The sequence below is a fragment of the Scyliorhinus torazame genome, chromosome 10 (assembly GCF_047496885.1).
Source record: "Scyliorhinus torazame isolate Kashiwa2021f chromosome 10, sScyTor2.1, whole genome shotgun sequence".
Classification (NCBI taxonomy): domain Eukaryota; kingdom Metazoa; phylum Chordata; class Chondrichthyes; order Carcharhiniformes; family Scyliorhinidae; genus Scyliorhinus; species Scyliorhinus torazame.
In genome coordinates, this window is record NC_092716.1 from 207,047,009 (window position 1) to 207,072,037 (window position 25,029).

Below are 25,029 nucleotides of genomic sequence, written 5' to 3' on the forward strand. Positions count from 1 at the left end.
GATACCTGCCTGTGCCTCTGGAACTGTATGTCAGAAAAAGTCATCACCTTCAATGTAAGAGGAAGTGGAGAAATGACTATGGGTGGGATTCTCAATTTCTGAGACTAAGTGTTGACTCCGACACAGAATTTGTACCCTCCATCCAGATCCCACAGCCCACCTCCTGGCCACCCCCGCTACCCCCCTGGCCCTAGCAGAAGCCAGTGGCACAACTGTCAGCACACTATGGTGATGTTGGACACTTTGCATACCCCCCTCTCTCTCCCTCAGCAGCTACGACACCGGTTTCCCAATTTTTAAAAGCACAAGTGAACTGCGCCGTCGGGAACTCGGCCCATCGGAGGCGGAGCATCGCGGAGGCCCCGGAGGGTACCGTGTCAGGCCCGCTAATGCTATGCAAACGTGTTTACTGTACGTGCATTCCGGACCGCATTGATGCCATTGTCGAGGTGTCGGAGAATTGCGATTTGGCGTCAAATCAGCGCCCGCAGTGATTTTAGCGTCGGAACATATTCTCCGCCCAATCGTGTTTCGCGATTTCGGCATCACCCAATGGAGAATCCCTGTCCTAATTATTTGCCAATTGTGAGTTGTTTATAAGCCTCCTGCAACCCTTCAGCCCCACCACAACATCACCCACCCCCTACAATCCTGGCAGAGTTAGTGAGGGACTGAGAGCTGATTGCTTTAAAAAGAGTAAAAAGGTGTTAATGCAAAAAAAACGGATGAAAGACAAGGTAAACCTGATCCTTGTGCATGAACCCCTGTTGAATGTGTGTGTGTGTTGATGTTGGATCACACTCACCTATCATATCCCTTTCCTACCCACCTCAACCCCTTACTTCAGAAGTTGAATATTCTAACATTCACTGTTAATACTTATAAATTAACAATAATTATCAGGTGGCTTGTATTCAAACAAAAAGTCAATTCCTTCAGGACAGGAGGATGTGGGGAAGGGTGAGGAGATACAATTGGCAAATGAGACCTGGATTTTCAATTCTGAGGCGGTTGTGCAGAGTCAGGAAATACCCTAGCTCGTTGAATTGTGTGTAGGGATTTGGTGGGGAGGGCGGTGGTGGTGGAATGGTGTGGGGTGGGTTCTGGGTAGAGTCAGGCCTTCCTCCCCAGATGCAGATCAGAGACAGCCACAGTGGATTTACAGCTCCCCACTGTGATAATAATAGGCTGTGATAGCAATCAAGTAGTAATAATGCTATAATAATAGCACTTAGGGTTATGTCAACAAACAGCTATTGAAACAGAAAGTGCAGACTTTTTTCAACTCACACACAGCCAGGCTGGTGTTTTATTTTCAATATTTTAAAGGGTTGGTTATTTAAATAACTTGATAGCTGCATAGCACTACACACCTTATTCATCCTTCAAGTGCTTTTACATATACTTTCTAAACGGATAACTCACACACTGCGGGATAAGACACTTGCTCCAGCAAAAGTGGGGTCTGTATGAATTTAGCACGGTGTTCAAAAGCTCCTGCCGAGTTCAGGTGTCTCCCCATGTATGAGTCACATCCCATCTACTTTCCGCTACTGGTAAAACTAGGATCTGTTGGAAATGGGAGTGGGTTTCCAGATTGGAGTTCCCAGTGCCATTTTGGATAAGCTGTGAAGTCACCATGACACTGCGGCAAAAATCTGGAGCAGAGTTTTCAAGATGAAGTCGCATTGGGGATGCTTCGATAGTTCTTCATTAAGTAAAATTTTCAGCCCTGCATTCCTTAACTTGTTAGTTCTTTGCAGGCCTCAGCGTCAAGCTCACAAGGTTCCAATTCTTCTCACCATTTCACTGAACCGTGATCTTCTTAGTGATCTCATCTTCCTGTTGTATTTTCTAGAGTTATTGAACTGACTCTGGTTTATGAAGAGTGGGGCAATTCATTTTCCCCCACAGATCTTTCATCACATCTTATTTGCAAGCAAAGATAATACTGCTGAAAAAACTGTTTAGTATGAAGACATCTGAACTTGAAGCCATTACATGATTGTCACACATATCTAAGAATGTGTTAATGCTGTGGGTGTTGGTCTACAAATTGACATTCACCTAATAGGGTGAGGGTTAATTAATTGTTCATTAAAGAAAGTTAATATTTTGGAGGAATATATCCATTTCATGCTCCATGTCCAATCCTTCATTATTTCTAACAACATTTTCATGTTGTGGCTGATTCTTCAAGATCTATTGTTATCCATCACACTTCTCCTTCCCTCAGCTTTTCCCAGTTTACTTCAAGTCACCATAATGCAGGGTGATCATCCTTCCCCATCTCCTCCTGTCAGTCACACATTCTTCTTCCAATCCTGTTGTATTTATGCCTCTTGCCACCATGATTTCCATCTGGTCTTCAGCCTTGCTTTTCTCCTGGCCGTTACGTCTCCATCACACATCAACTCTCTCTCCATTACAGATGACCGTACCATTTCAGTCTCTTCTTAGATATTTTGTACAATGTTCTCGCAATCTTTACTGATCCCCCAGTGTACTAGCTCCTGAACTTGCCTTTCTTATCACTCCAGCATCTGCACCTCATTTGTACCCAGTTTCTGCTCTTCTCTTTTTGATCTTGCCCAGTTTTATGCACTATATAACAAGACTAATCTCACAATTGTCTTCAAGATTCTTCCTTTCAGTTTTAACAATACTTATCTATCACATAACTCTCCTTTGTACATCTTCCAGTTACTCCAACAAGAGCTAATCTGTTGCTTAATTTCCACCTTCTACCACCACTGACCCTAGGTACTTGAAGCTGTTCACTTTCATCCTTTACACCTTCACTCCGATCCTCTTCTTGAGGCTCAAGCTGATGGTCTGTATATTGGGCCTTTGGTGTACATCCTATCCTTCATCCTTCAATTTCTTTCATCATTGGAAAGCCAAAACAAAGACCATTTCATGTCTTGAAGTGTGAAACTGAGTAGGGATGATCATCTGTTAGCAAGAAATAAATAGCAATTTGGAAACTGCAATTTCATCAAAGTGCCTGGGACAGTAAACCATTATCAATGGTTGGAGCCTTATTGTTCAGAGTTGCTGTGGTGTGTGTCGAATAGGAGGTAATCCACGCATTTATCATCAAGAGATCGCAGTGCACAGTGTAAGATTGGATTGAAAAGAATGAGAAGCTGAGAGAAACAAAGAACTAACAGTTAGGGTCTTGTATGAAGACAGAAAGAATAGCGAGGTAAGAAGTTTCATGCCACTGACATCTTAGAAAACACTGTTTGGTGTGGGGCTGGGTGTAATTTTCAATGCCCCTACTGGCGGATATCCTTGTCCACTGACCGTATATTCGGGAGTTGCAGGCATTACTTCCCACTATGTGTATTTGATAGAGAATTACAGGAAGCAGGAAAACCTATAGGAATTTCAGAACAAGACAGAAAAGCTCAATGCAGAATTGACATTCATACACAACTCTAAATGGTTTTTTTAGAATAGATTGAAGTGTATTTGCCATGTAAAGCAGGCCTTCAAGACTTAGGAAGGTAGTTTTACGCATTCTTATTGCCAACTGCAAATTGGCTGTCTGCGATGACTTCTATTTATGAGCTGATTTTCTGTCCCTATATTCTGACTCATGCCTGTCTGCTGACAGCGCACTCACACCCTTCACCTACATGTGGGGGGCAGATCTAGGGCCACAGTGCCGGGGGACTGGGGCCGGGGGAGGGCAACTTGGGGTGAGGTTGCAGTCCGCAATGCGGAATAACATGACAGAGGCTTCACATGTCTCGGGTGTACAATCGTGACCTACCGATGGTGCTGCCAGCCCCCTCCTCCCTGCTGTCTAAGTGACCTTCAAACTGCTTAGCCCTCCTGGACCACCCAGTGCGGGCAGGGCAACATGCATGCCATCTATTACCACCTGACATGCGGCATCCCTGCAATGCATGGGGAATCCTGCTGCCCCGGCATCTTGATGGGCCTGGTCCAGGTCAAAGTTTACATAGTCCGATGCCCGGGAAAACAGGGCATTCGTGACTTCACGGATGCACTTGTTGGCTGTTGGTTGGGATATGCCACACAAGTCCCCGGTCGGGCCGTGGAATGAACCCAAGGCTTAAATGTTCAGGGCTGCGGTGACCTTCACACCTCTTCCACGTGGTGCCAATTCCACAAGGACATGGCACAGGTACCGCACCGTCCCCTTATTGAGACGGAGCCTCCTGTGGCACGTGCTGCCGACATCCCTTCAACGACCAGTGACACCTGTACACCTTGGGCTGTCGCCGGCCTCCCTCTTTGGGTCCTCTCCGGCCTGATGGGCAACCGGGTTCTCAGGGTGTGGGGCAGGCCCCTGCATATGGGGTGTTGCCTTAAGCCACTGTCGATGCTGCTGCCGCTGCCTTCTCTGGCATCTGGCCGCCTGACCTGCCACCACCACTGCGAGGGCAGCTGCTGCGGGATCCACAATATCATCCATCATATGATATCTGTAAGGAATTGAAGAGGCTGAGAGCCTGATAACCAGATATGGCTTCCACTGCGGTATCCTCAAATTCCCCAAGCCTCCCCACCCTTACATCCCCCGCCTTCTCCCAAGGTACTACCCAATGAGCTGTTGTGCTGGGAGAAGGATAATCCAGGGATAGCAAGGATAATCCAGGGAACTACAGGCTGTTGAGCCTTATGTCAGTGGTAGGGAAATTACTGGGGAGAATTCTTCGAGACAGGATCTACTCCCATTTGGAAGCAAATGGACGTATTAGCGAGAGGCAGCACGGTTTTGTGAAGGGGAGGTCGTGTCTCACTAACTTGATAGAGTTTTTCGAAGAGGTCACAAAGGTGATTGATGCAGGTAGGGCAGTGGATGTTGCCTATATGGACTTCAGTAAGGCCTTTGACAAGGTCCCTCATGGTAGACTGGTACAAAAGATGAAGTCACACGGGATCAGGGGTGAGCTGGCAAGGGGAATACAGAACTGGCTAGGTCATAGAAAGCAGAGTAGCAATGGAAGGATGCTTTTCTAATTGGAGGGCTGTGACTAGTGGTGTTCCGCAGGGATCAGTGCTGGGACCTTTACTGTTCGTAGTATATATAAATGATTTGGAGGAAAATGTAACTGGTCTGATTAGTAAGTTTGCAGACGACACAAAGGTTGGTGGAATTGCGGATAGCGATGAGGACTGTCAGAGAATACAGCAGGATTTAGATCGTTTGGAGACTTGGGTGGAGAGATGGCAGATGGGGTTTAATCTGGACAAATGTGAAGTAATGCATTTTGGAAGGTCTAATGCAGGTAGGGAATATACAGTGAATGGTAGAACCCTCAAGAGTATTGAAAGTCAGAGAGATCTAGGTGTACAGGTCCACAAGTCACTGAAAGGGGCAACACAGGTGGAGAAGGTAGTCAAGAAGGCATACGGCATGCTTGCCTTCATTGGCCGGGGCATTGAGTATAAGAATTGGCAAGTCATGTTGCAGCTGTATAGAACCTTAGTTAGGCCACACTTGGAGTTTAGTGTTCAATTCTGGTCGCCACATTACCAGAAAGATGTGGAGGCTTTAGAGAGGTACAGAAGAGATTTACCAGGATGTTGCCTGGTATGGAGGGCATTAGCTATGAGGAGCGGTTGAATAAACTTGGTTTGTTCTCACTGGAACGACGGAGGTTGAGGGGCGACCTGATAGAGGTGTACAAAATAGACAGAGTGGATAGTCAGAGGCTTTTCTCCAGGGTAGAGGGGTCAATTACAAGGGGGCATAGGTTTAAGGTGCGAGGGGCAATGTTTAGAGTAGATGTAAGAGGCAAGTTTTTTTACACAGAGAGTAATGGGTGCCTGGAACTCGCTGCCAGAGGAGGTGGTGGAAGCAGGGACGGTAGTAACATTTAAGGGGCATCTTGACAAATACATGAATAGGATGGGAATAGAGGGATATGGACCCAGGAAGTGTAGAAGATTGTAGTTTAGTTGGGCAGCATGGTCGGCATGGGCTTGGAGGGCCGAAGGACCTGTTCCTGTGCTGTAATTTTCTTTGTTCTTTGTGCCCTGCATGCACCCCCGGCCACAGCAGGGACTCCTGGGCATTGGACTTCAGAACACAGACCACGGACCCCCAACGGGAACATTCGGGAGCAGGTTCCCTCTCCGAGCCACACAGCCACCCTCTAGTCGCGGGGATATCCCACGGGCTGAGGCCCAGTCTTGGGGTTTGACTGTTGGTTGCTGCCCCTGTGGTGTTGAGGTGTTGAAGCCTCCAGTGTTCAGGCAAAGTGTCCAGGCTTCACAGTCTGATTGGGGATGCAAGGAAATAACACCAGCCTGCGATATGGCACGTCTATCCACGGGAATCCACTTCAGAGCTGTGGAGTTCTCACAACATGAACAATGCCAATTCACTGTTAGCAATAGTCTTCAACTGTGCAGTCAGAGGCTGCCATGGTCACTGAGAGTTAAAGTGACCTGCACCATATTACCACGAACAGAGCTCTGCCTTGGAGGTGATCAGTGGGATTGACAGGGAGCAGCTGAAGTTGCCCCTGCTGTGGGTATGCACCATCTGGGATGGGGGTGTGGTATGTTGGACTCGGGGGTGCTGCATCCATCACCCTCCAGCCAGGGGGCAACCCTCCACCATGGGGCATCCCCCTCCTCCCCGAGCACTGGGGCAGCAGCTCCCAGACTGATTGCCCATTTTCGAAGATGGCTACTCACCTCCACTGATCTCCACGGCAGCCATTGGATTAGCTTCACTTTCTAAATAGGTGTGCTAAAGGGCGCCCATTTTACCGCTCGTTGGGGAGCCAGTTAGATCACTGGAGGCCATTTAATAGGGGGTCCTTCTTGTTAATGAGAAGGAGATTGGCTTTAATTGGTGAATATTGGTTTCTCGCCATGTCGTGGAGGTACCTGGATTTGACCAGCGGGAGCGTTCTGGGAAGATCGGAAAACAATCAGCACCCAGTGCGGTTTCCGATTTTGGACTCTACCATCATCTAACCGACTCCTGTGGATTCGTGCCCAGCGCAATGTGGCCGTTAGATCGCACCCTTAGTCTCCCAAATGGAGAATCCAGCCCCCTTTATAATGGTCTCTAAAATTTTCCCAACAATAGATGTTAAGTTTTTTTTTGTTTTGTTTTTTTGTCCCTCTCCCTCCGTCCCTATCCCCTCCTCAGTCCCCCGCCCTCCCTCCTCAGTCCCGCCTCCCTCCCTCCTCAGACCCCCTCCCTCCCTCCTCAGTCCCTCTCCCTCCCTCCTCCTCAGTCCCTCTCCCTCCCTCCTCAGTCCCTCTCCCTCCCTCCCTCCTCAGTCCCTCTCCCTCCCTCCTCAGTCCCTCTCCCTCCCTCCTCAGTCCCTCTCCCTCCCACCTCAGTCCCTCTCCCTCCCTCCTCAGTCCCTCTCCCTCCCTCCCTCCTCAGTCCCTCTCCCTACCTCCCTCCTCAGTCCCTCTCCCTACCTCCCTCCTCAGTCCCTCTAACTCCCTCCCTCCTCGGTTCCTCTACCTCCCTCCCTCCTCGGTCCCTCTCCCTCCCTCCTTGGTCCCTCTCCCCCCCTCCTCGGTCCCTCTCCCTCCCTCCTCGGTCCCTCTTCCTCCCTCCGTCCTCGGTCCCTCCCTCCCCGGTCCCTCCCTCCCCGGTCCCTCCCTCCCCGGTCCCTCCCTCCCCGGTCCCTCCCTCGCTCCTCCCTCTCTCCTCGGTCCCCCCCTCCCTCCTCGGTCCCTCCCTCCCTCATCGGTCCCTCCCTCCCTCCCTCATCGGTCCCTCCCTCCCTCCCTCATCGGTCCCTCCCTCCCTCATCGGTCCCTCCCTCCCTCCTTCCTTGGTCCCTCCCTCCCTCCCTCCTCGGTCCCTCCCTCCTCGGTCCCTCTCCCACCCTCCCTCCTCGGTCCCCTTTGTGAGGGATAGGTCTTGCCTTACAAGTCTCATTGAATTCTTTGAGGAGGTGACCAAGCATGTGGATGAAGGTAAAGCAGTGGATGTAGTGTACATGGATTTTAGTAAGGCATTTGATAAGGTTCCCCATGGTAGGCTTCTGCAGAAAGTAAGGAGGCATGGGATAGTGGGAAATTTGGCCAATTGGGTAACAAACTGGCTAACAGATAGAAGTCAGAGAGTGGTGGTGGATGGCAAATATTCAGCCTGGATCCCAGTTACCAGTGGCGTACCACAGGGATCAGTTCTGGGTCCACTGCTGTTTGTGATTTTCATTAATGACTTGGATGAGGGAGTTGAAGGGTGGGTCAGTAAATTTGCAGACGATACGAAGATTCGTGGAGTTGTGGATAGTGAGGAGGGCTGTTGTCGGCTGCAAAGAGACATAGATAGGATGCAGAGCTGGGCTGAGAAGTGGCAGATGGAGTTTAACCCTGAAAAGTGTGAGGTTGTCCATTTTGGAAGGACAAATATGAATGCGGAATACAGGGTTAACGGTAGAGTTCTTGGCAATGTGGAGGAGCAGAGAGATCTTGGGGTCTATGTTCATACATCTTTGAAAGTTGCCACTCAAGTGGATAGAGCTGTGAAGAAGGCCAATGGTGTGCTAGCGTTCATTAACAGAGGGATTGAATTTAAGAGCCGTGAGGTGATGATGCAGCTGTACAAAACTTTGGTAAGGCCACATTTGGAGTACTGTGTACAGTTCTGGTCGCCTCATTTTAGGAAGGATGTGGAAGCTTTGGAAAAGGTGCAAAGGAGATTTACCAGGATGTTGCCTGGAATGGAGAGTAGGTCTTACGAGGAAAGGTTGAGGGTGCTAGGCCTTTTCTCATTAGAACGGAGAAGGATGAGGGGCGACTTGATAGAGGTTTATAAGATGATCAGGGGAATAGATAGAGTAGACAGTCAGAGACTTTTTCCCCAGTGGAAGAAACCATTACAAGGGGACATAAATTTAAGGGGAATGGTGGAAGATATAGGGGGGATGTCAGAGGTAGGTTCTTTACCCAGAGAGTAGTGGGGGCATGGAATGCACTGCCTGTGGAAGTAGTGGAGTCGGAAACATTAGGGACCTTCAAGCAGCTATTGGATAGGTACATGGATTAGGGTAAAATGATATAGGGCGAAATTCTCCGGAAACGGCGCGATGTCCGCCGACTGGCGCCCAAAACGGCGCAAATCAGTCGGGCATCGCGCCGCCCCAAAGGTGCGGAATCCTCCGCATCTTTGGGGGCCGAGCCCCAACCTTAAGGGGCTAGGCCGGCGCCGGACGTATTTCCGCCCCGCCAGCTGGCGGAAAAGGCCTTTGGTGCCCCGCCAGCTGGCGCGGAAATGACATCTCCGGGCGGCGCATGCGCGGGAGCCTCAGCGGCCGCTGACGGCATTCCCACGCATGCGCAGTGGAGGGAGTCTCTTCCGCCTCCGCCATGGTGGAGACCGTGGCGAAGGCGGAAGGGAAAGAGTGCCCCACGGCACAGGCCCGCCCGCGGACCGGTGGGCCCCGATCGTGGGCCAGGCCACCTTGGGGGCACCCCCCGGGGCCAGATCGCCCCGCGTCCCCCCAGGGCCCCGGAGCCCGCCTGCGCCGCCTTGTCCCGCCGGTAAGGTAGGTGGTTTAATCTATGCCGGCAGGACAGGCATTTTAGCGGCGGGACTTCGGCCCATCCGTGCCGGAGAATCGCGGTGGGGGGTGCGCCAACCGGCGCGGCGTGATTTCCGACCCGCCGAATCTCCGGTGGTGGAGAATTCAGCAACCGGCGGGGGCGGGATTCACGCCAGCCCCCGGCGATTCTCCGACCTGGCGGGGGGTCGGAGAATCTCGCCCATAGTGTAGATTTATTTGTTCTTAAGGGCAGCACGGTAGCATTGTGGATAGCACAATTGCTTCACAGCTCCAGGGTCCCAGGTTCGATTCCGGCTTGGGTCACTGACTGTGCGGAGTCTGCACATCCTCCCCGTGTCTGCGTGGGTTTCCTCCGGGTGCTCCGGTTTCCTCCCACAATCCAAAGATGTGCGGGCTAGGTGGATTGGCCATGATAAATTGCCCTTAGTGTCCAAAATTGCCTTAGTGTTGGGTGGAGGTGTTGACTTTGGGTAGGGTGCTCTTTCCAAGAGCCGGTGCAGACTCAATGGGCCGAATGGCCTCCTTCTGCACTGTAAATTCTATGCTAATCTCTGATTAATCTAGGACAAAGGTTCGGCACAACATCGTGGGCCGAAGGGCCTGTTCTGTGCTGTATTTTTCTATGTTCTATGTTCTATGTTCCCTCCCACTTCCTCCCTCCTCGGTCCCTCTTCCTCCCTCCTCCTCAGTCCCTCTCCCTCCCTCCCTCCTCAGACCCCCTCCCTCCCTCCTCAGTCCCCCTCACTCCCTCCTCAGTCCCTCTCCCTGCCTCCTCCTCAGTCCCTCTCCCTCCCTCCTCCTCAGTCCCTCTCCCTCCCTCCCTCCCTCCTCAGTCCCTCTCCCTCCCTCCTCAGTCCCTCTCTCTCCCTCCCTCCTCAGTCCCTCTCCCTCCCTCCCTCCTCAGTCCCTCTCCCTCCCTCCCTCCGCAGTCCCTCTACCTCCCTCCCTCCTCAGTCCCTCTACCTCCCTCCTCAGTGCCTCTAACTCCCTCCCTCCTCGGTCCCTCTACCTCCCTCCCTCCTCGGTCCCTCTCCCTCCCTCCTCGGTCCCTCTCCCGGCCTCCCTCTTCCTCCCTCCTCGGTCCCTCTCCCCCCTCCCTCCCTCCTCGGTTCCTCTCCCTCCCTCCCTCCCTCCTCGGTTCCTCTCCCTCCCTCCCTCCCTCCTCGGTCCCTCTCCCTCCCTCGCTCCTCGGTCCCTCTCCCTCCTCGGTCCCTCTCCCTCCCTCCCCGGTCCCTCTCCCTCCCTCCCTCCTTGGTCCCTCACTCCCTCCCTCCATCCTCGGGCCCTGCCTCCCTCCTCGGTCTCCCTCCCTCCCTCCCTCCTCGGTCTCCCTCCCTCCCTCCTCGATCCCTCCCTCCCTCCTCGGTCACTCTCCCTCCCTCCCTCCTAGGTCCCTCTCACTCCCTCCCTCCTCAGTCCCTCTCCCTCCCTCCTCGGTCCCTCTCCCCCCCTCCTCGATCCCTCTCCCCCCCCCCACCTCGGTCCATCTCCCTCCCTCCTCGGTCCCTCCCCCCTCGGTCCCTACCTCCTCGGTCCCTCCCTCCCTCCCTCCCTGGACCCTCCCACGCTCCTCCCTCTTTCCTCGGTCCCTCCCTCCCTCCTCGGTCCCTCCCTCCCTCCTTGGTCCCCCCCTCCCTACCTCCCTCCTCGGTCCCTCCCTCCCTCCTCGGACCCTCCCTCCCTCCTCAGTCCCTCTCCCACCCTCCCTCCTCGGTCCCTCGTCCTCCCTCCCTCCTCGGTCCATCTCTCTCCCTCCTCAGTCCCTCCCTCCCTAATAGATGTTAAGTTAACTGGCCTAGAGTATTTTTTTTTATCTCCCTCCCTATTATTTCTCATGTTCTTCTGTACCATTGATGTTAACCAGAGAGAATATCTAAGGGACGTTTCAAATCTGTAACATTCTCCCTTAAAAATTGATAACTGTTGGAATCTGTTTAGTTGATGTTCTAACCTCATGGGCAGAGGCAATCGGACATCCTTTGATTGGAATTCAATGTGACATAGGGCTGGATTTCCAGTTTTGAGGCTGGAGTTGGAAAAGTTTCTGGCTCACTGGTCAACCTCAGTGAAAGGTGCCTCAAAAGGTACAGTTTTTGTTCCAGGGTGGGGGTGTGGGGGGGACGCTGAGTGTGCTGGATTGGCCCTCCCACCTCGGCCATAGTTTGGAGGTGGCTACGGGGCCTACCACAGTTAAAAGGCTCACTCACATTTTGGGACTTTGTCCCAGTTGTTTTGTTCAATGTATGGCCCTTTAGTCCTCACATTTCTTCACCCTCCTCCCATTCTCCATGCCCCATCCATCCCAACTCATGCCAATACATGTCGCTCCTTTCATTTACCCTCAGTGTCACCTCCTATTGTCTATGCCAACCTCCCTGGTCCCTTACAGACCTGTTGCCAAGTTAGTGCCAACTCATGATCCCCACTCATTCTCATGGCTGTTTATAGGTTTGATGCCAACTTGGTGCCAGTTTATGCCTCCTACCAACCAACCTTTGTCATTAAACTCTCCCTGCCAGATTACCCAGTGCCCACCATGGGTTGACCTCAGGAGCCATGCTGAGATGAAAGAAAATAAAGTTCTAAGTATCCATTACAGACTTTACTATCTATAATACGTCACCTTTATCCCTGGAACTGTCAATCAAACTGTGAATTAGAATATAGAATTTACAGTGAAGAATGAGGCCATTCGGCCCATCGAGTCTGCACCGGCTCTTGAAAAGAGCACCGTACCCAAGCCCACACCTCCCCTCTATCACCATATCCCAGTAACCCCACCGAACAATAAGGGCAATTTTGAACTCTAAGGGCAATTTAGCATGGCCAATGTGCCTATCCTGCACATCTTTGGACTGTGGGAGGAAACCGAAGCACCCGGAGGAAACCCACGCAGACACGGGGAGAACATGCAGACTCTGCACAGACAGTGACCCAAGCTGGGAATCGAACCTGGGACCCTGGAGCTGTGAAGCAATTGTACTAACCACTATGCTACCGTGCGGCCCACACTAGCCCACATTATCGTCAACCATCCCCCGCCCCAATCCTTCACTGTGATAATGACAGATTGTGCAAGCATTCAAGATTTAATAATGCTAAAAAGGTCATTTTCAGGTTTATGTCAACAAACTATACTGAAACTGCAAGAACTGATTTTTAAAATTCCCAGAGACAGAGAGGCAATTTTTGTTTCATAATTTAAAGGACGTGGGATTTTAAAAAATAGAATAAATTTAGAGTACCCAATTCATTCTTTCCAATTAAGGAGCAATTTAGCGTGGCCAATCCACCCACCCTGCACATCTGTGAGATGTGGGGGCGAAACCCACTCAACCACGGGGAGAATGTGCAAACTTCTCACAGACAGCGACCCAGAGCTGGGATCGAACCTGGGACCTCGGCGCATGAGGCAGCAATGCTAACCACAGCGCCAGCGTGTTACTCAAAGGCCATGGGATTAAAGTAATTTGACAGCTTTACAGTTCTACGTACCTTATTTGCCCTTTATGAACATTTATATCTCCACCCTGAAGTTGTGGAACATACACCATTGGTTGCAGCCATTCCTGGTGTGATAATCCTATCTGCTTGCACTGTGCACTGAGGTTAAATGGCCCAGCTGAGTTTATGTTTCCCCTCATCTGATATGCATACCCCCACCTGAAAAATGAAAATGAAAGAATGAAAATCGCTTATTGTCACGAGTAGGCTTCAAATAAAGTCACTGTGAAAAGCCCCTAGTCGCCACATTCCGGCGCCAGTTCGGGGAGGCTGGTACGCCTGTGAAAATGGTGCCTGTCAGAAATGGGGGAAGCACTTCCTGATCTGGGTCCCATCACCATTGTAAAGGTCTCTGGAGTCTCCCTGGATTCCTGAAAATTCAGCCCGTCCCATGATATTGCATTTACATTATATCTCATGTTGCAACATTGCAAAGTGCTGCACACTGAATTACTTTGAAATGCAATAACTGCAGCCATACAGTCAGCAGTGTCCCACAGGGAATCATAGAATCATAGAATCATAGAATTTACAGTGCAGAAGGAGGCCATTCGGCCCATCAAGTCTGCACCGGCTCTTGGAAAGAGCACCCTACCCAAGGTCCACACCTCCACCCTATCCCCATAACCCAGTAACCCCACCCAACACTAAGGACAATTTTTGGACACTAAGGGCAATTTATCATGGCCAATCCACCTAACCTGCACATCTTTGGACTGTGGGAGGAAACCGGAGCACCCGGAGGAAACCCACGCACACACGGGGAGGATGTGCAGACTCCGCACAGACAGTGACCCAAGCTGGAATCGAACCTGGGACCCTGGAGCTGTGAAGCAATTGTGCTATCCACAAGGCTACCGTGCTGCCCCTGGAGATGAATGACAGTTAAAATGTATTATTTTTGGTGGGCACTGTTCTAAGTTGATTAAAGCCACGGTTTACTTTTACTCTTGTCTCGAGTGAATTGATGTTGCATCAGGGTGTTTGGGGGGAGGGTGGTGGGGGGGGAGAGGAGAGGTGACACCAGAAGAAACATCTCTTCCTATAGAATGGTGCACTGGATCAACATCCACTTGAATAGGCCCAGGTATTCTCTTCAAACTAAAGAGATCTGCAACAGAAAGCAAATGAAAGTGAGCTGCTTTAACATGTAATCATTGAAGAAATATTGCACAGTGATTATTTCAACATGGACCATGGACCAACATGGAGTAGTGGGAGACAGTAACCTCATCATTCGTAGACAGAAAGTGGGCTTAAATGGAGGATGTGACAGAGTTCACCATTTGCTGTCTGGTTTGCAAATGCCTTCCAGTCTTATTTCTGAATTTAAGGTGTTCTTGTACTGAGTGACCTTGGTAGGAAATTGATTTTCCCACAACTCAGAATGAAGGACCATAACTTGGGGTTGATTTATTTGCATATACTGAATGCATTTCCTTTTTCTTGCAGGTAATTGACTTAAATCTCATCTGAGAACAAAGAAAAATGAGTGCCTCAAATCTTACCACTTCTGTAAAGCCATTGGTCACCATCCATCCAACCAATAACACCCAAATAACCACTAGAGAAAATGGAAACATTGTTTCTAATTTGATCAACAAAATTCCATGTAAGTACATAAATGATATGTGAGCTTCCATTCTAGGAAATATAACTATAGAGGATTTAGTTAGATTGTAGACAGAGACAGAAATATGAGTAGAGGTAGAGTGGGAAAAGTTCTGAATACAGGAATCTAAGTGCTGTCCAGCCTCATGTCAATCCAGTTCATTGCACTCATCCCAGAAGCAATAAGCAGATAAACAGGGCGATCTTCCAGCCTCGCACAATCGCGCTCAAGCATAACGAGGCCGGTGAATAGCGGGAGAGGCCAAAAACGGGAACCGTGCCAGGCGCCAAACAGTTTGCGATGCAACCGGCCTGCTCCCGTAGGCGAATTCGGAATCTCGCCATAGCATGGCGAGAAACCAATTAAGCCCCATTTCCATGTAATTAACGAGAGCCACCCATCATCCAGTGGCGTCCTGCCATTCACCGGCCTCCCCAGCAAGTGCTCACGCTGGTGCCGATTTGTACTCCTTTTGACAAACGTGAACCTGGCGGAAGGGCTTCCGTGGAGAGCCGAGGAGGGGAGGAGCGATCTTTGTTCACAGGCAAAAAGACCGGTGGCGCTAGGCTTGCCACTCCTGTGCTCAGCGGGGTTGGGGGACCCTCCACAGGGGTGGCCCGCCATAAGAGGGTTGGGGGTGGGGGGGGGAACTATGGGGGGCAATCGCTCTCGACACCACCATGCCAACCCCTGGATGCCAACCTCATTCTGGGAGAAAACCCCTGTCCCTATACGTGTGCCCCACCAATCACCCATAACCCCACCGACTGCGGAGGCCTCTCGCTGCACAGTTGAAAGCAATCGCTAATAGATAATTGTCAATCGTGATTAAGTGAACTCTTGACACATGCCAAGTGCGTTCCTGTAGGTAGGCGGGCCATGTAGCATGTGGGAGTCATTGCCTAGCCATCCGATCGCACCTTGATGCCTGGATACTGTGTGGGAGTCACACGGCCTCATCAGGGAGGTGGAACTCGAGAGTGCTGGTGGCTACCGCCGCTGCCCCATGGAACGGGCCGGGGTTGGAACTCAGCACCCCTTCCTCCCAGTTGGTGCCCATAGGCCCTGGGGTTCACCTTGGGATGGAGGGCAGCTGGGTCGAGGCCCTGCTGCCCCTGCATCATCTGACTCTGCCAGCCCTAATGGTTCCCCATAGTCCGCACCATCATGTCGACGCCCTCGACAATGCTCCTCAGTGACTGGGACACATCCCCCAGTGAGGCAGACATACTGCAGAGACTCTCAGCCATGGCCGTTACCGACTGCGTGATGCCTTGGACACCTTCACTCATGGTGCCGACGTCGTCCACCAGGCTTACCAATGCGGTCGCCACCCTAGCAGTGTTGGCCTCGGTGCCACTCATTGCCAGCACCATCCCCTGTGCCCATAGCCTCTGGGACTCCTCCAATCGGCTATGGATCTGCTGGAATAATGCTGGCATCTCCCTCTGAATGTCCAGGTTGGTCCCTATCACCCCCGGCTACTTCTGTTCCAGAGGCTCAGCATCAGGCTGAGACACAGCTGGGTCCAGGGATCCAGCAGACCTCAAACTGCTGTCTTGCCTGTGGGTTCCTGTCACCATCTGATGTCCATCAGCAGCAGTGTGGTGCTCACCAGATTGTGCCCCAGAAGCCTGACCACTAACATTTCCCACCAAGGTGTGTGTACCTGTGCTGATGGAGGGTGGGGATGACAGCTGTGCCGCGACTATAACAGTTACATCCTCAGAGCTCTGCTCTGAGTCAGGAGAGGATGCCGCCTGGGATGGGCCGGCGCCATCGGCTGCTGGACCTGGGGGAGAATGGTCATATGGTCAGTGGGGTCAGTCAGTAATGCAATCACTCCTCACTTTTGACAGGTCCTCCGGGTGGAGCCTGGTGGTCCCTCACGTCTGCCAGCCTCCGCGTTGGTGACCGCCCTGTCCTCGGCCACACCAGTCACCTCCAGGGCCCGCTCCTCGAAGGAGGTGAGGATTTTCAAGTCCGGTACCCCACTGCAAATTTGGGCCCTCCTGGTGATTATGGGAGAACTTTTCCCGAGGGGACACAGAGTGGGCATCATTCGTCACACCCAGGTCAGCATCCCTGAATCTTGGGGCTGGTCTGCTCGACGCCATTGTTACGAGCTGGCTGGGGTTGACTGAGCAAGTGCAGCCTCAGTGCTGCTCGACGTTGTTAGCTGGGGGGCTGACGAGCGCGGTCTTGGCGAATCAGCTGGCAAGCCTTCATTCGCTGACTGTCCACTGTGAACATGGGGCCACAGGTCGTAAGGGTGTGTCCCCAGGCCACCCCCCCTCATTCCCAGGTGCCCCCCGTCCCCAGCCCCAGCTGACCCATCAGCGGGATGGCAACCAGTGCCGCCTTGTTGGCTGGGATGGTGTGTGTGGGGAGTAAAGTGTGTATATGCGGCTACAGCTTGTCAGCCTCCCAAGTGTCAATCATGGGCCCAGCAAATCATGCACCATTTCTCATTGATTCGATTGTGTTCCAGGTGGTGCCGGTGCTAGTCCCTCAACGGTCGTTGAATCGGTCCAGGTGCGGCACCAGTTTTGCTGTTTTAGAAGTCCATCAATCCTGCCCCAATGTCAACAGTTAGTCTCAAGAATGGAGATTTCCGCCGCATGTCTGTTACTTTTGGGTGTGATTCAGCCACCGCATTGTGTCGGCAAATCCCGCGAATCCCGCGAGAGCCCCAAATCTGGCTCTGTGCCGGGCCAATCACAAGTCACCCAACTAGCTCTGCCCGGCACGATCTGGATCACGGCGTTGCTGGGCGTGATTAAGATGAGCATATTTAAATAAGCCATTAGGCTCATTTAAATGCCCGGACAGCACATTCACCTGGCTCCCCGGAGTCAACAGCCATGCCTGCGAAATCTTGGCAGGGTTTCGTTTGGCGTGGTCCCAAAAACGTGGACCAGCATTATGGCACCTCAGAGGGTTTCAAGGGCCATTAAAGACCCACATAATAATAATCGCTTATTGTCACAAGTAGACTTCAATGAAGTTACTGTGAAAAGCCCCTAGTCGCCACATTCCGGCGCCTGTTCGGGGAGGCTGGTACGGGAATTGAACCCACGCTGCTGGCATTGTTCTGCATTGCAAGCCAGGTGTTTAACCCACTGTGCTAAACCAGCCCCTTCACATGTGGTGTTGGACAGGGCAGATCATACCCTGACACTCCTCCAGGCACCCGGTCACCTTGGCACTGCCAGCCTGGCCCCTGGAAGTGCCAATGGCAGTGCCAGTTTGGCAGTGCCAGGCACTGGACCCAGGGAGGGCCTGGCCCTTTAGAGGCTGGGCATGAGGGGGTAAGTTTCCAGGGGCCACTAGAAGGTTGTGGGGGTGAAGGGCGGGGGTGTCCAGAAAGTTGGGAGGGGGTTAAAAGGGGGGAGGGGTGCAGAGATCAGGGCGGTCAGTAGAATTGGTGCCTGGATCTGTGTGGAGCCGTTTCTGCTCAGCTCGCCAGTGCAGGAAAACTGCTAAAGTGTGGCCTCGATGGGCAGAAACTCCCCAAGACCCAAAAACCGGCAAAGTGCCGGTGATTCATGGAGTGAAGCTTGGCGCTGCAGATGCTGAGAAACACACCGCAAAATGTGCTTGAAACCGGACTTCGCTTCAAGTCTGCTGAATCTCGCCCTTTATCTGTGCAACTGGAACTGGTTAAATAATAAATAATCTTTATTAGTGTCACAAGTAGGCTTACATTAACATTGCAAGAACGCGCGGCATGGTGGCACAGTGGTTAGCACTGCTGCCTATGGCGCTGAGGACCTGGGTTCAATCTTGGCCCCGGGTCACTGTCCGTGTGGAGTTTGCACATTCTCCCCGTGTCTGCATGGGTTTCACCCCCACAACCCAAAGGTGTGCAGGTTAGGTGCTTTGGAAACACTAAATTGTCCCTTAATTGGAAAAAGTGAATTGGTTACTCTAAATTTAGAAAACAAAAAATGACCGCAATGAAGTTACTATGAAAATCCCCCAATCAGGCGCCTGGTCGGGTACACAGAGGGAAAATTCAGAATGTCCAATTCACCTAACAAGCACGTCTTTCGGGACTTGTGAGAGGAAACTGGAGCACCCGGAGGAAACCCATGCAGGCACGGGGAGAATGTGCAGACTGCACACAGACAGTGACCCAAACTGGGAAAGCTATGATGGTCATGGGCCTGTCCCATAGTTTCTGCGTGTGGTTATAGATAACAGTATGAGTCTTTTTATTGACCTGACCTCATGCGTTCTGTGTGAAGGAAGATCATAGATCATAGATCATAGAATTTACAGTGCAGAAGGAGGCCATTTGGCCCATCGAGTCTGCACTGGTTCTTGGAAAGAGCACCCTACCCAAGGTCCACACCTCCACCCTATCCCCATAACCCAGTAACCCCACCCAACACTAAGGGCAATTTTGGACACGAAGGGCAATTTATCATGGCCAATCCACCTAACCTGCACATCTTTGGACTGTGGGAGGAAACCGGAGCACCCGGAGGAAACCCACGCAGACACGGGGAGGATGTGCAGACTCCGCACAGACAGTGACCCAAGCCGGGAATCGAACCTGGGACCCTGGAGCTGTGAAGCTGTACATATTTATTGGCTAAGGTTTAATCATACAGTTGTTGATCATGATGGGCGCGATTCAGCGCACTTGAAACTCAGTCCAGTTTTGGGTGTGTTTGGCAGGGTATTTCTCAGCAACTGTAGTGCTGAGATTCACCCTGCAATTCACCGACACTTTGCCAATTTTCTAGCCTCGGGGAATTCTCCCCACCCAGTCCACACTTTAGAATTTTTCCTGCCCAGCTGAGCTGATCTCACCAGCAGGAACGAATCCTCGCAGATCGGGGTGCCATTTTGACTGGCAGCTCCAATCTCTGCATTCCCGCTTTCAGTCCCCACCCCCCTGCTTTCTGGACCCTCCTCTTCACCCACAAAACCTTCCATTTGCTCTTGGAGCCCCCCTATCCGGACTTGCCCTCTAATGGGCAAGGCCCTCCCCCCGGCTTGACTCCTACTGCCAGGCTGGCAGTGCCAAGGTGCCCAAGTGCCATGGTACTACCCTTCCCTGTCGCGAAACATCCCGTTGTCTCTAATGGCCTGCAAGACCCCCCACCCAAGGTGCAGTCGCCTCTGATTCATGTTTATGGAAACCAGTACTGAGTTCTCGCAGGTACGGTTGTTGATTCCCGGGCGCCGGGTGAAACGCCGTTCGGATATTTAAATGAGCCTGATGGCTCATTAAAATATGCTGATCTGCATCACGTCCAACGAGGAAGTGATCCAGATTGCGCCAGGCAGAGTGAGTCGGGTGACTCGCGATCGGCCCGTTCCCCGGCGCAGATCCTGACTTGGGGCTCTCGCGAGGTTCACCATTAGGGTGGCATGGTAGCACAGTGGTTAGCACTGTTGCTTCACAGCACCAGGGTCCCAGGTTTGATTCCCGCTTGGGTCACTGTCTTTGCGGAGTTTGCACGTTCCCTGTGTGGGTTTCCTCCGGATGCTCCGGTTTCCTCCCACAATTCCCAAAAGACGTGCTTGTTAGGTGAATTGGACATTCTGAATTCTCCCTCTGTGTACCCGAACAGGCGCCGGAATGTGGCGAGATTTTCACAGTAACTTCATTGCAGTGTTAATGTAAGCCTACTTGTGACAATAATAAAGATTATTATTATTGCGCCCGGTGCAATGGCTGAATTACACCTGACATGAGGAAGCGATTACGATTCAGAAACTCGATTTGCTTTTGTTAGTCACAAGACTGCTTCACTATATTGCATCATTGGACATCTTTTTTATCAGATGTAACAAGCTAGATTTAGCTTTTAGCCATCAGTGTGTCCCAAAAAGGCTTTACCAAAGATATAACCCTCCCTGCGTATTCTCTCTTCCAACCTCTTACACCGGGCAGAAGATACAAAAGTCTGAGAACACGCACTAACAGATTCAAAAACAGCCTCTGCCCCGCTGTTACCAGACTCCTGAATGATTGTATTATGCAGTGTTCTTCAAACGTTTTTCCAGGGACCCATTTTTACCAACCTGCCAACCTTCGGGTCCCAACCCAGTTGACCTTCGCGACCCACCATTTTCTCTTACCTTGTTTGCTGCTGACAAAAATGGAGGAAATGGTTATGGGTCCCTTTGGCCCTCGTACACTCTCCTCCAATGAAACCTGTTGGATGAAGGTGAAGCCTTCTGGTGTCGGAAAGTATGGATTCTCCATCTGTCCAAAGTTCTGAATTTTTTTCCTGTAAAATTTTTTCAAATAAACACCCCGCCCCCGAACTTGTAAAAAAATAAATTAAAAAAATAAAATGAGTAAAATAAATGAAAAAAATGAATAAAACCCCCCCCGAACTTGTAATAAAAAATAGAATGAGTAAAATAAATGAAAAAAATGAATAAACCACCCCCCCCCCCCCGAACTTGTAAAAAAAATGAATAAATGAATAGAACATAGAAAATACAGCACAGAACAGGCCCTTCGGCCCACGATGTTGTGCCGAACCTTTGTCCTAGATTAATCATAGATTATCATTGAATTTACAGTGCAGAAGGAGGCCATTCGGCCCTTTGAGTCTGCACCGGCTCTTGGAAAGAGCACCCTACCCAAACTCAACACCTCCACCCAACACCAAGGGCAATTTGGACATTAAGGGCAATTTATCATTGGCCAATTCACCTAACCCGCACATCTTTGGATTGTGGGAGAAAACCTGAGCACCCGGAGGAAACCCACGCAGACACGGGGAGGACGTGCAGACTCCGCACAGTCAGTGACCCAAGCCGGAATCGAACCTGGGACCCTGGAGCTGTGAAGCAATTGTGCTATCCACAATGCTACCATGCTGCCCTTGAGAACAAATAAATCTACACTATAACATTTAACCGTAATCCATGTACCTATCCAATGGCTGCTTGAAGGTCCCTAATGTTTCCGACTCAACTACTTCCACAGGCAGTGCATTCCATGCCCCCACTACTCTCTGGGTAAAGAACCTACCTCTGATATCCCTCCTATATCTTCCACCTTTCACCTTAAATTTATGTCCCCTTGTAATGGTTTGTTCCACCCGGGGAAAAAGTCTCTGACTGTCTACTCTATCTATTCCCCTGATCATCTTATAAACCTCTATCAAGTCGCCCCTCATCCTTCTCCGTTCTAATGAGAAAAGGCCTAGCACCCTCAACCTTTCCTCGTAAGACCTACTCTCCATTCCAGGCAACATCCTGGTAAATCTTCTTTGCACCTTTTCCAAAGCTGCCACATCCTTCCTAAAATGAGGCGACCAGAACTGTACACAGTACTCCAAATGTGGCCTTACCAAAGTTTTGTACAGCTGCATCATCACCACACGGCTCTTAAATTCAATCCCTCTGTTAATGAACGCGAGCACACCATAGGCCTTCTTCACAGCTCTATCCGCTTGAGTGGCAACTTTCAAAGATGTATGAACATAGACCCCAAGATCTCTCTGCTCCTCCACATTGCCAAGAACTCTACCGTTAACCCTGTATTCCGCATTCATATTTGTCCTTCCAAAATGGACAACCTCACACTTCTCAGGGTTAAACTCCATCTGCCACTTCTCAGTCCAGCTCTGCATCCTATCTATGTCTCTTTGCAGCCGACAACAGCCCTCCTTACTATCCACAACTCCACCAATCTTCGTATCGTCTGCAAATTTACTGACCCACCCTTCAACTCCCTCATCCAACTCTTTAATGAAAATCACAAACAGCAGAGGACCCAGAATAAAAACCACTACCGAACTTGTAAAACAAAAAGCTGCAACCGTTTAAAAAAATAGCGGCCGTACTGCGCATGCGTGTTCGTGGCCGTTTGCAGCCGGCGGTATGAAAAGCCGGCTGCTGTGTGGGGATTTGCGCGATCGGGAGCGCCGAGGACAACGGCTCCGCGACCCCCCCCCGTGACCCACCCGCGGGTCGCGCCCCTGACTTTGAAGAACACTGGTCTTATGGACTGACTGATATCTTCACACACCTTATTATTGAGTAGTGCTGCACTATGTATGCTTCACCCGATGCCTGTGTCTGTGTATTTACATTGTGTATTTATGTATGGCCCATGTTTTTTTTTCATGTATGAAACGATCTGTCTGGACTGTATGGTGAACATTACTTTTCACTGTACCTTGGTACACATGACAATAAACAAATCCAATCCCAATCCAACTGAGTCATGACTCCACCATACAGTGGTCGACCTCTGTACAACATCATGATTCCAACTAACGAATCTGATGAAGATGTGTTAATCGGGAAACTCTAGTGCTTAGTGTGTACAGGAATGATTACACTTAATCAGCAATGTTAAATTATACCCAAAGGACAATGCTGGTGAAAAATAAATCCAACACTTGTTCATGCTTTAGACTGCAATTAATTTGATTTTCACAAAGTTGTTAACAGATCAACTTATGACTCTCCCAGCACAGGTTCACAATGTCTTTGGGGCTTTTGAGCATTGTATATTAAACAGCTAAGAGTGCAGAAAGTTTATACGCCAACATGATGCTAATTACTAATTGATCTCCAGGGGCGTTAATAGATGCAGAGGCTTAAAATATCTGCTGTCTCCTGTTGGAAGCTACTTAACACATTGTGGTCACATCCTGGCTTCACACAAGAACCGTGCATAAAATTGCAGTCTCAGTATTAAAATTAAATCTGCAGTACTATAAGACATACACATCCAATTATCACGGGCAGAATTTTATGGTCTCCTCACAGCAAGTGTTCAGGCGGGGCGGGTGGTTGAAGGGAGGGGAGGGCTGCAGAATTCTCCAAGTGGTCTCCCGCCACATTCCCACCAATCCTCAGCCTGCCTATGACATTACAGGAGGACGAGAGGGCTGCCCTCAGCCTCACCCCATTGGCCACTCGAAGGATAAGTAGGCTGGCTCATTGTCAGAAATATATTTGGTCGTTGGTGTCTACTCACTTGTACTGCCCAGTGCAGGTCATTGACCTTTTTCCTACACTGGAGGCCAGTTCTCCTGGTCGCACCCCCGGCGCTCACGCTGCTGCCACCTCGTCCCAGGCAGCACTGGCTGCCCTATGGCTGACCCTCCTGGACTCTTGGGGGAACAGGACATCCCTCCTGGCCTCCAAAGCATCTAGCAGCCTCCTCACCTTGGGCTGGTCTCCTGGACACCATTGTTGCGGGATAGCTGGGGTTGGCTGAGCAAGAGCTATTTAATTGGGGCTATTTAGTTAGTGAGGGGCTGGCGAGCGCTGTCCAGGCGAATCGGCTGGTGAGCCTTCATTCGCGGTGAGAAGCTCGTGAGACCTCGTTAAGTGGACAAATTAACATTGAATAGGGTTGCCGGCCTTGCTGGGCCAAGCACCGTGAGGCACGTGGCCACTCCCGCTTGCTACAACACTTCGAAATCTTTCCGGAGAATCGTGCCCGAAGTGTAGGATTGTTGTCAGGGTTAGGGCTATGACTGGAATGAATGCTAGATTTTGTTTTTGGGATTGGATTTAGGATTCCTGCAGGTGTCAGAGTTAGTTTTTGGATTTGGAATTATTGTCCATTTGGGACCGAGTCTGCGACTGGAATTAGGATTAGAATTTGTAATGTAAGCTGGGATCTCTTAACCAATGTCCATCTTCTCATATTTTATACGCTTTAGTTATTGCACGATTCATTCACCTTCCTCTTCCCTTGTTTATTATACAGTACCAAAATGGGCCTTGTATGCCATTGCTGCTGGGGTGGGGCTCGTCATCCTCATCTGTGTCATCTGTATCTGTGTGAAGTGCTGCTGCAAGAAGAAAAAGAAGAAAAAGAAGGAGCAGGTTAACATGAAAAGCATAAATGGTTCCACCACTGCAAGTCTGGTGAGTACGAGCAAATAATGGCTCATCTCATTGCAGGAATTCTACTTTCAGCAGGTGACCATCATCAATGGAACAATTTTACTGAAGCAATTTATAAAAGGTGGGCTGTCTCCAGTCTCCCAGCCAGGTGTTTCTCAGCAACGCGCTGTTCGCTGCCGGCGGGATTTTATACTCCCGCCGCTTGTCAATGGGATTTCCCAGTGAAGCCACCCTGCACCACCGGGAAACCCCCGGGCAGGGGTGCTCTGCCGGTGGGAACAGAGAATCCCAACGGCCGGCTAATTCCAGTCTGTATTTCCTTGAAGCAAACATTGATTGATTTTAATTTATCAAAACAAATTATCTTCTTGTTTGCACGATCAGCATCTGCAATCCGATCAATAACATTAAATTGCACTTGCGTTATCATAGAATCCCTACCGTGCAGAAGGAGTCCCATCGAGTCTGCACCAACCCTCCGAAAGAGCACCCTACCCATGTCCACGCCACTGTCCATCCTGCAACCCAACCTGC

The 25,029-nt window shown here is 50.7% G+C and overlaps 1 protein-coding gene across 2 annotated transcripts in view; it reads left to right on the plus strand.

Moving 5' to 3' along the window:
- The window catches only part of syt8 (synaptotagmin VIII), a 105,709-nt gene that overhangs the window by 45,956 nt on the left and 34,724 nt on the right, over positions 1 to 25,029 (plus strand). For both annotated transcript variants that reach the window (XM_072466307.1, XM_072466306.1), the window contains exons 2-3: positions 14,487 to 14,646; positions 24,356 to 24,516. In XM_072466307.1, coding sequence (XP_072322408.1) covers positions 14,523 to 14,646; positions 24,356 to 24,516 — 285 coding nt within the window. In that variant the 5' untranslated portion in view covers positions 14,487 to 14,522. The remainder of the gene's footprint in view (positions 1 to 14,486; positions 14,647 to 24,355; positions 24,517 to 25,029) is intronic.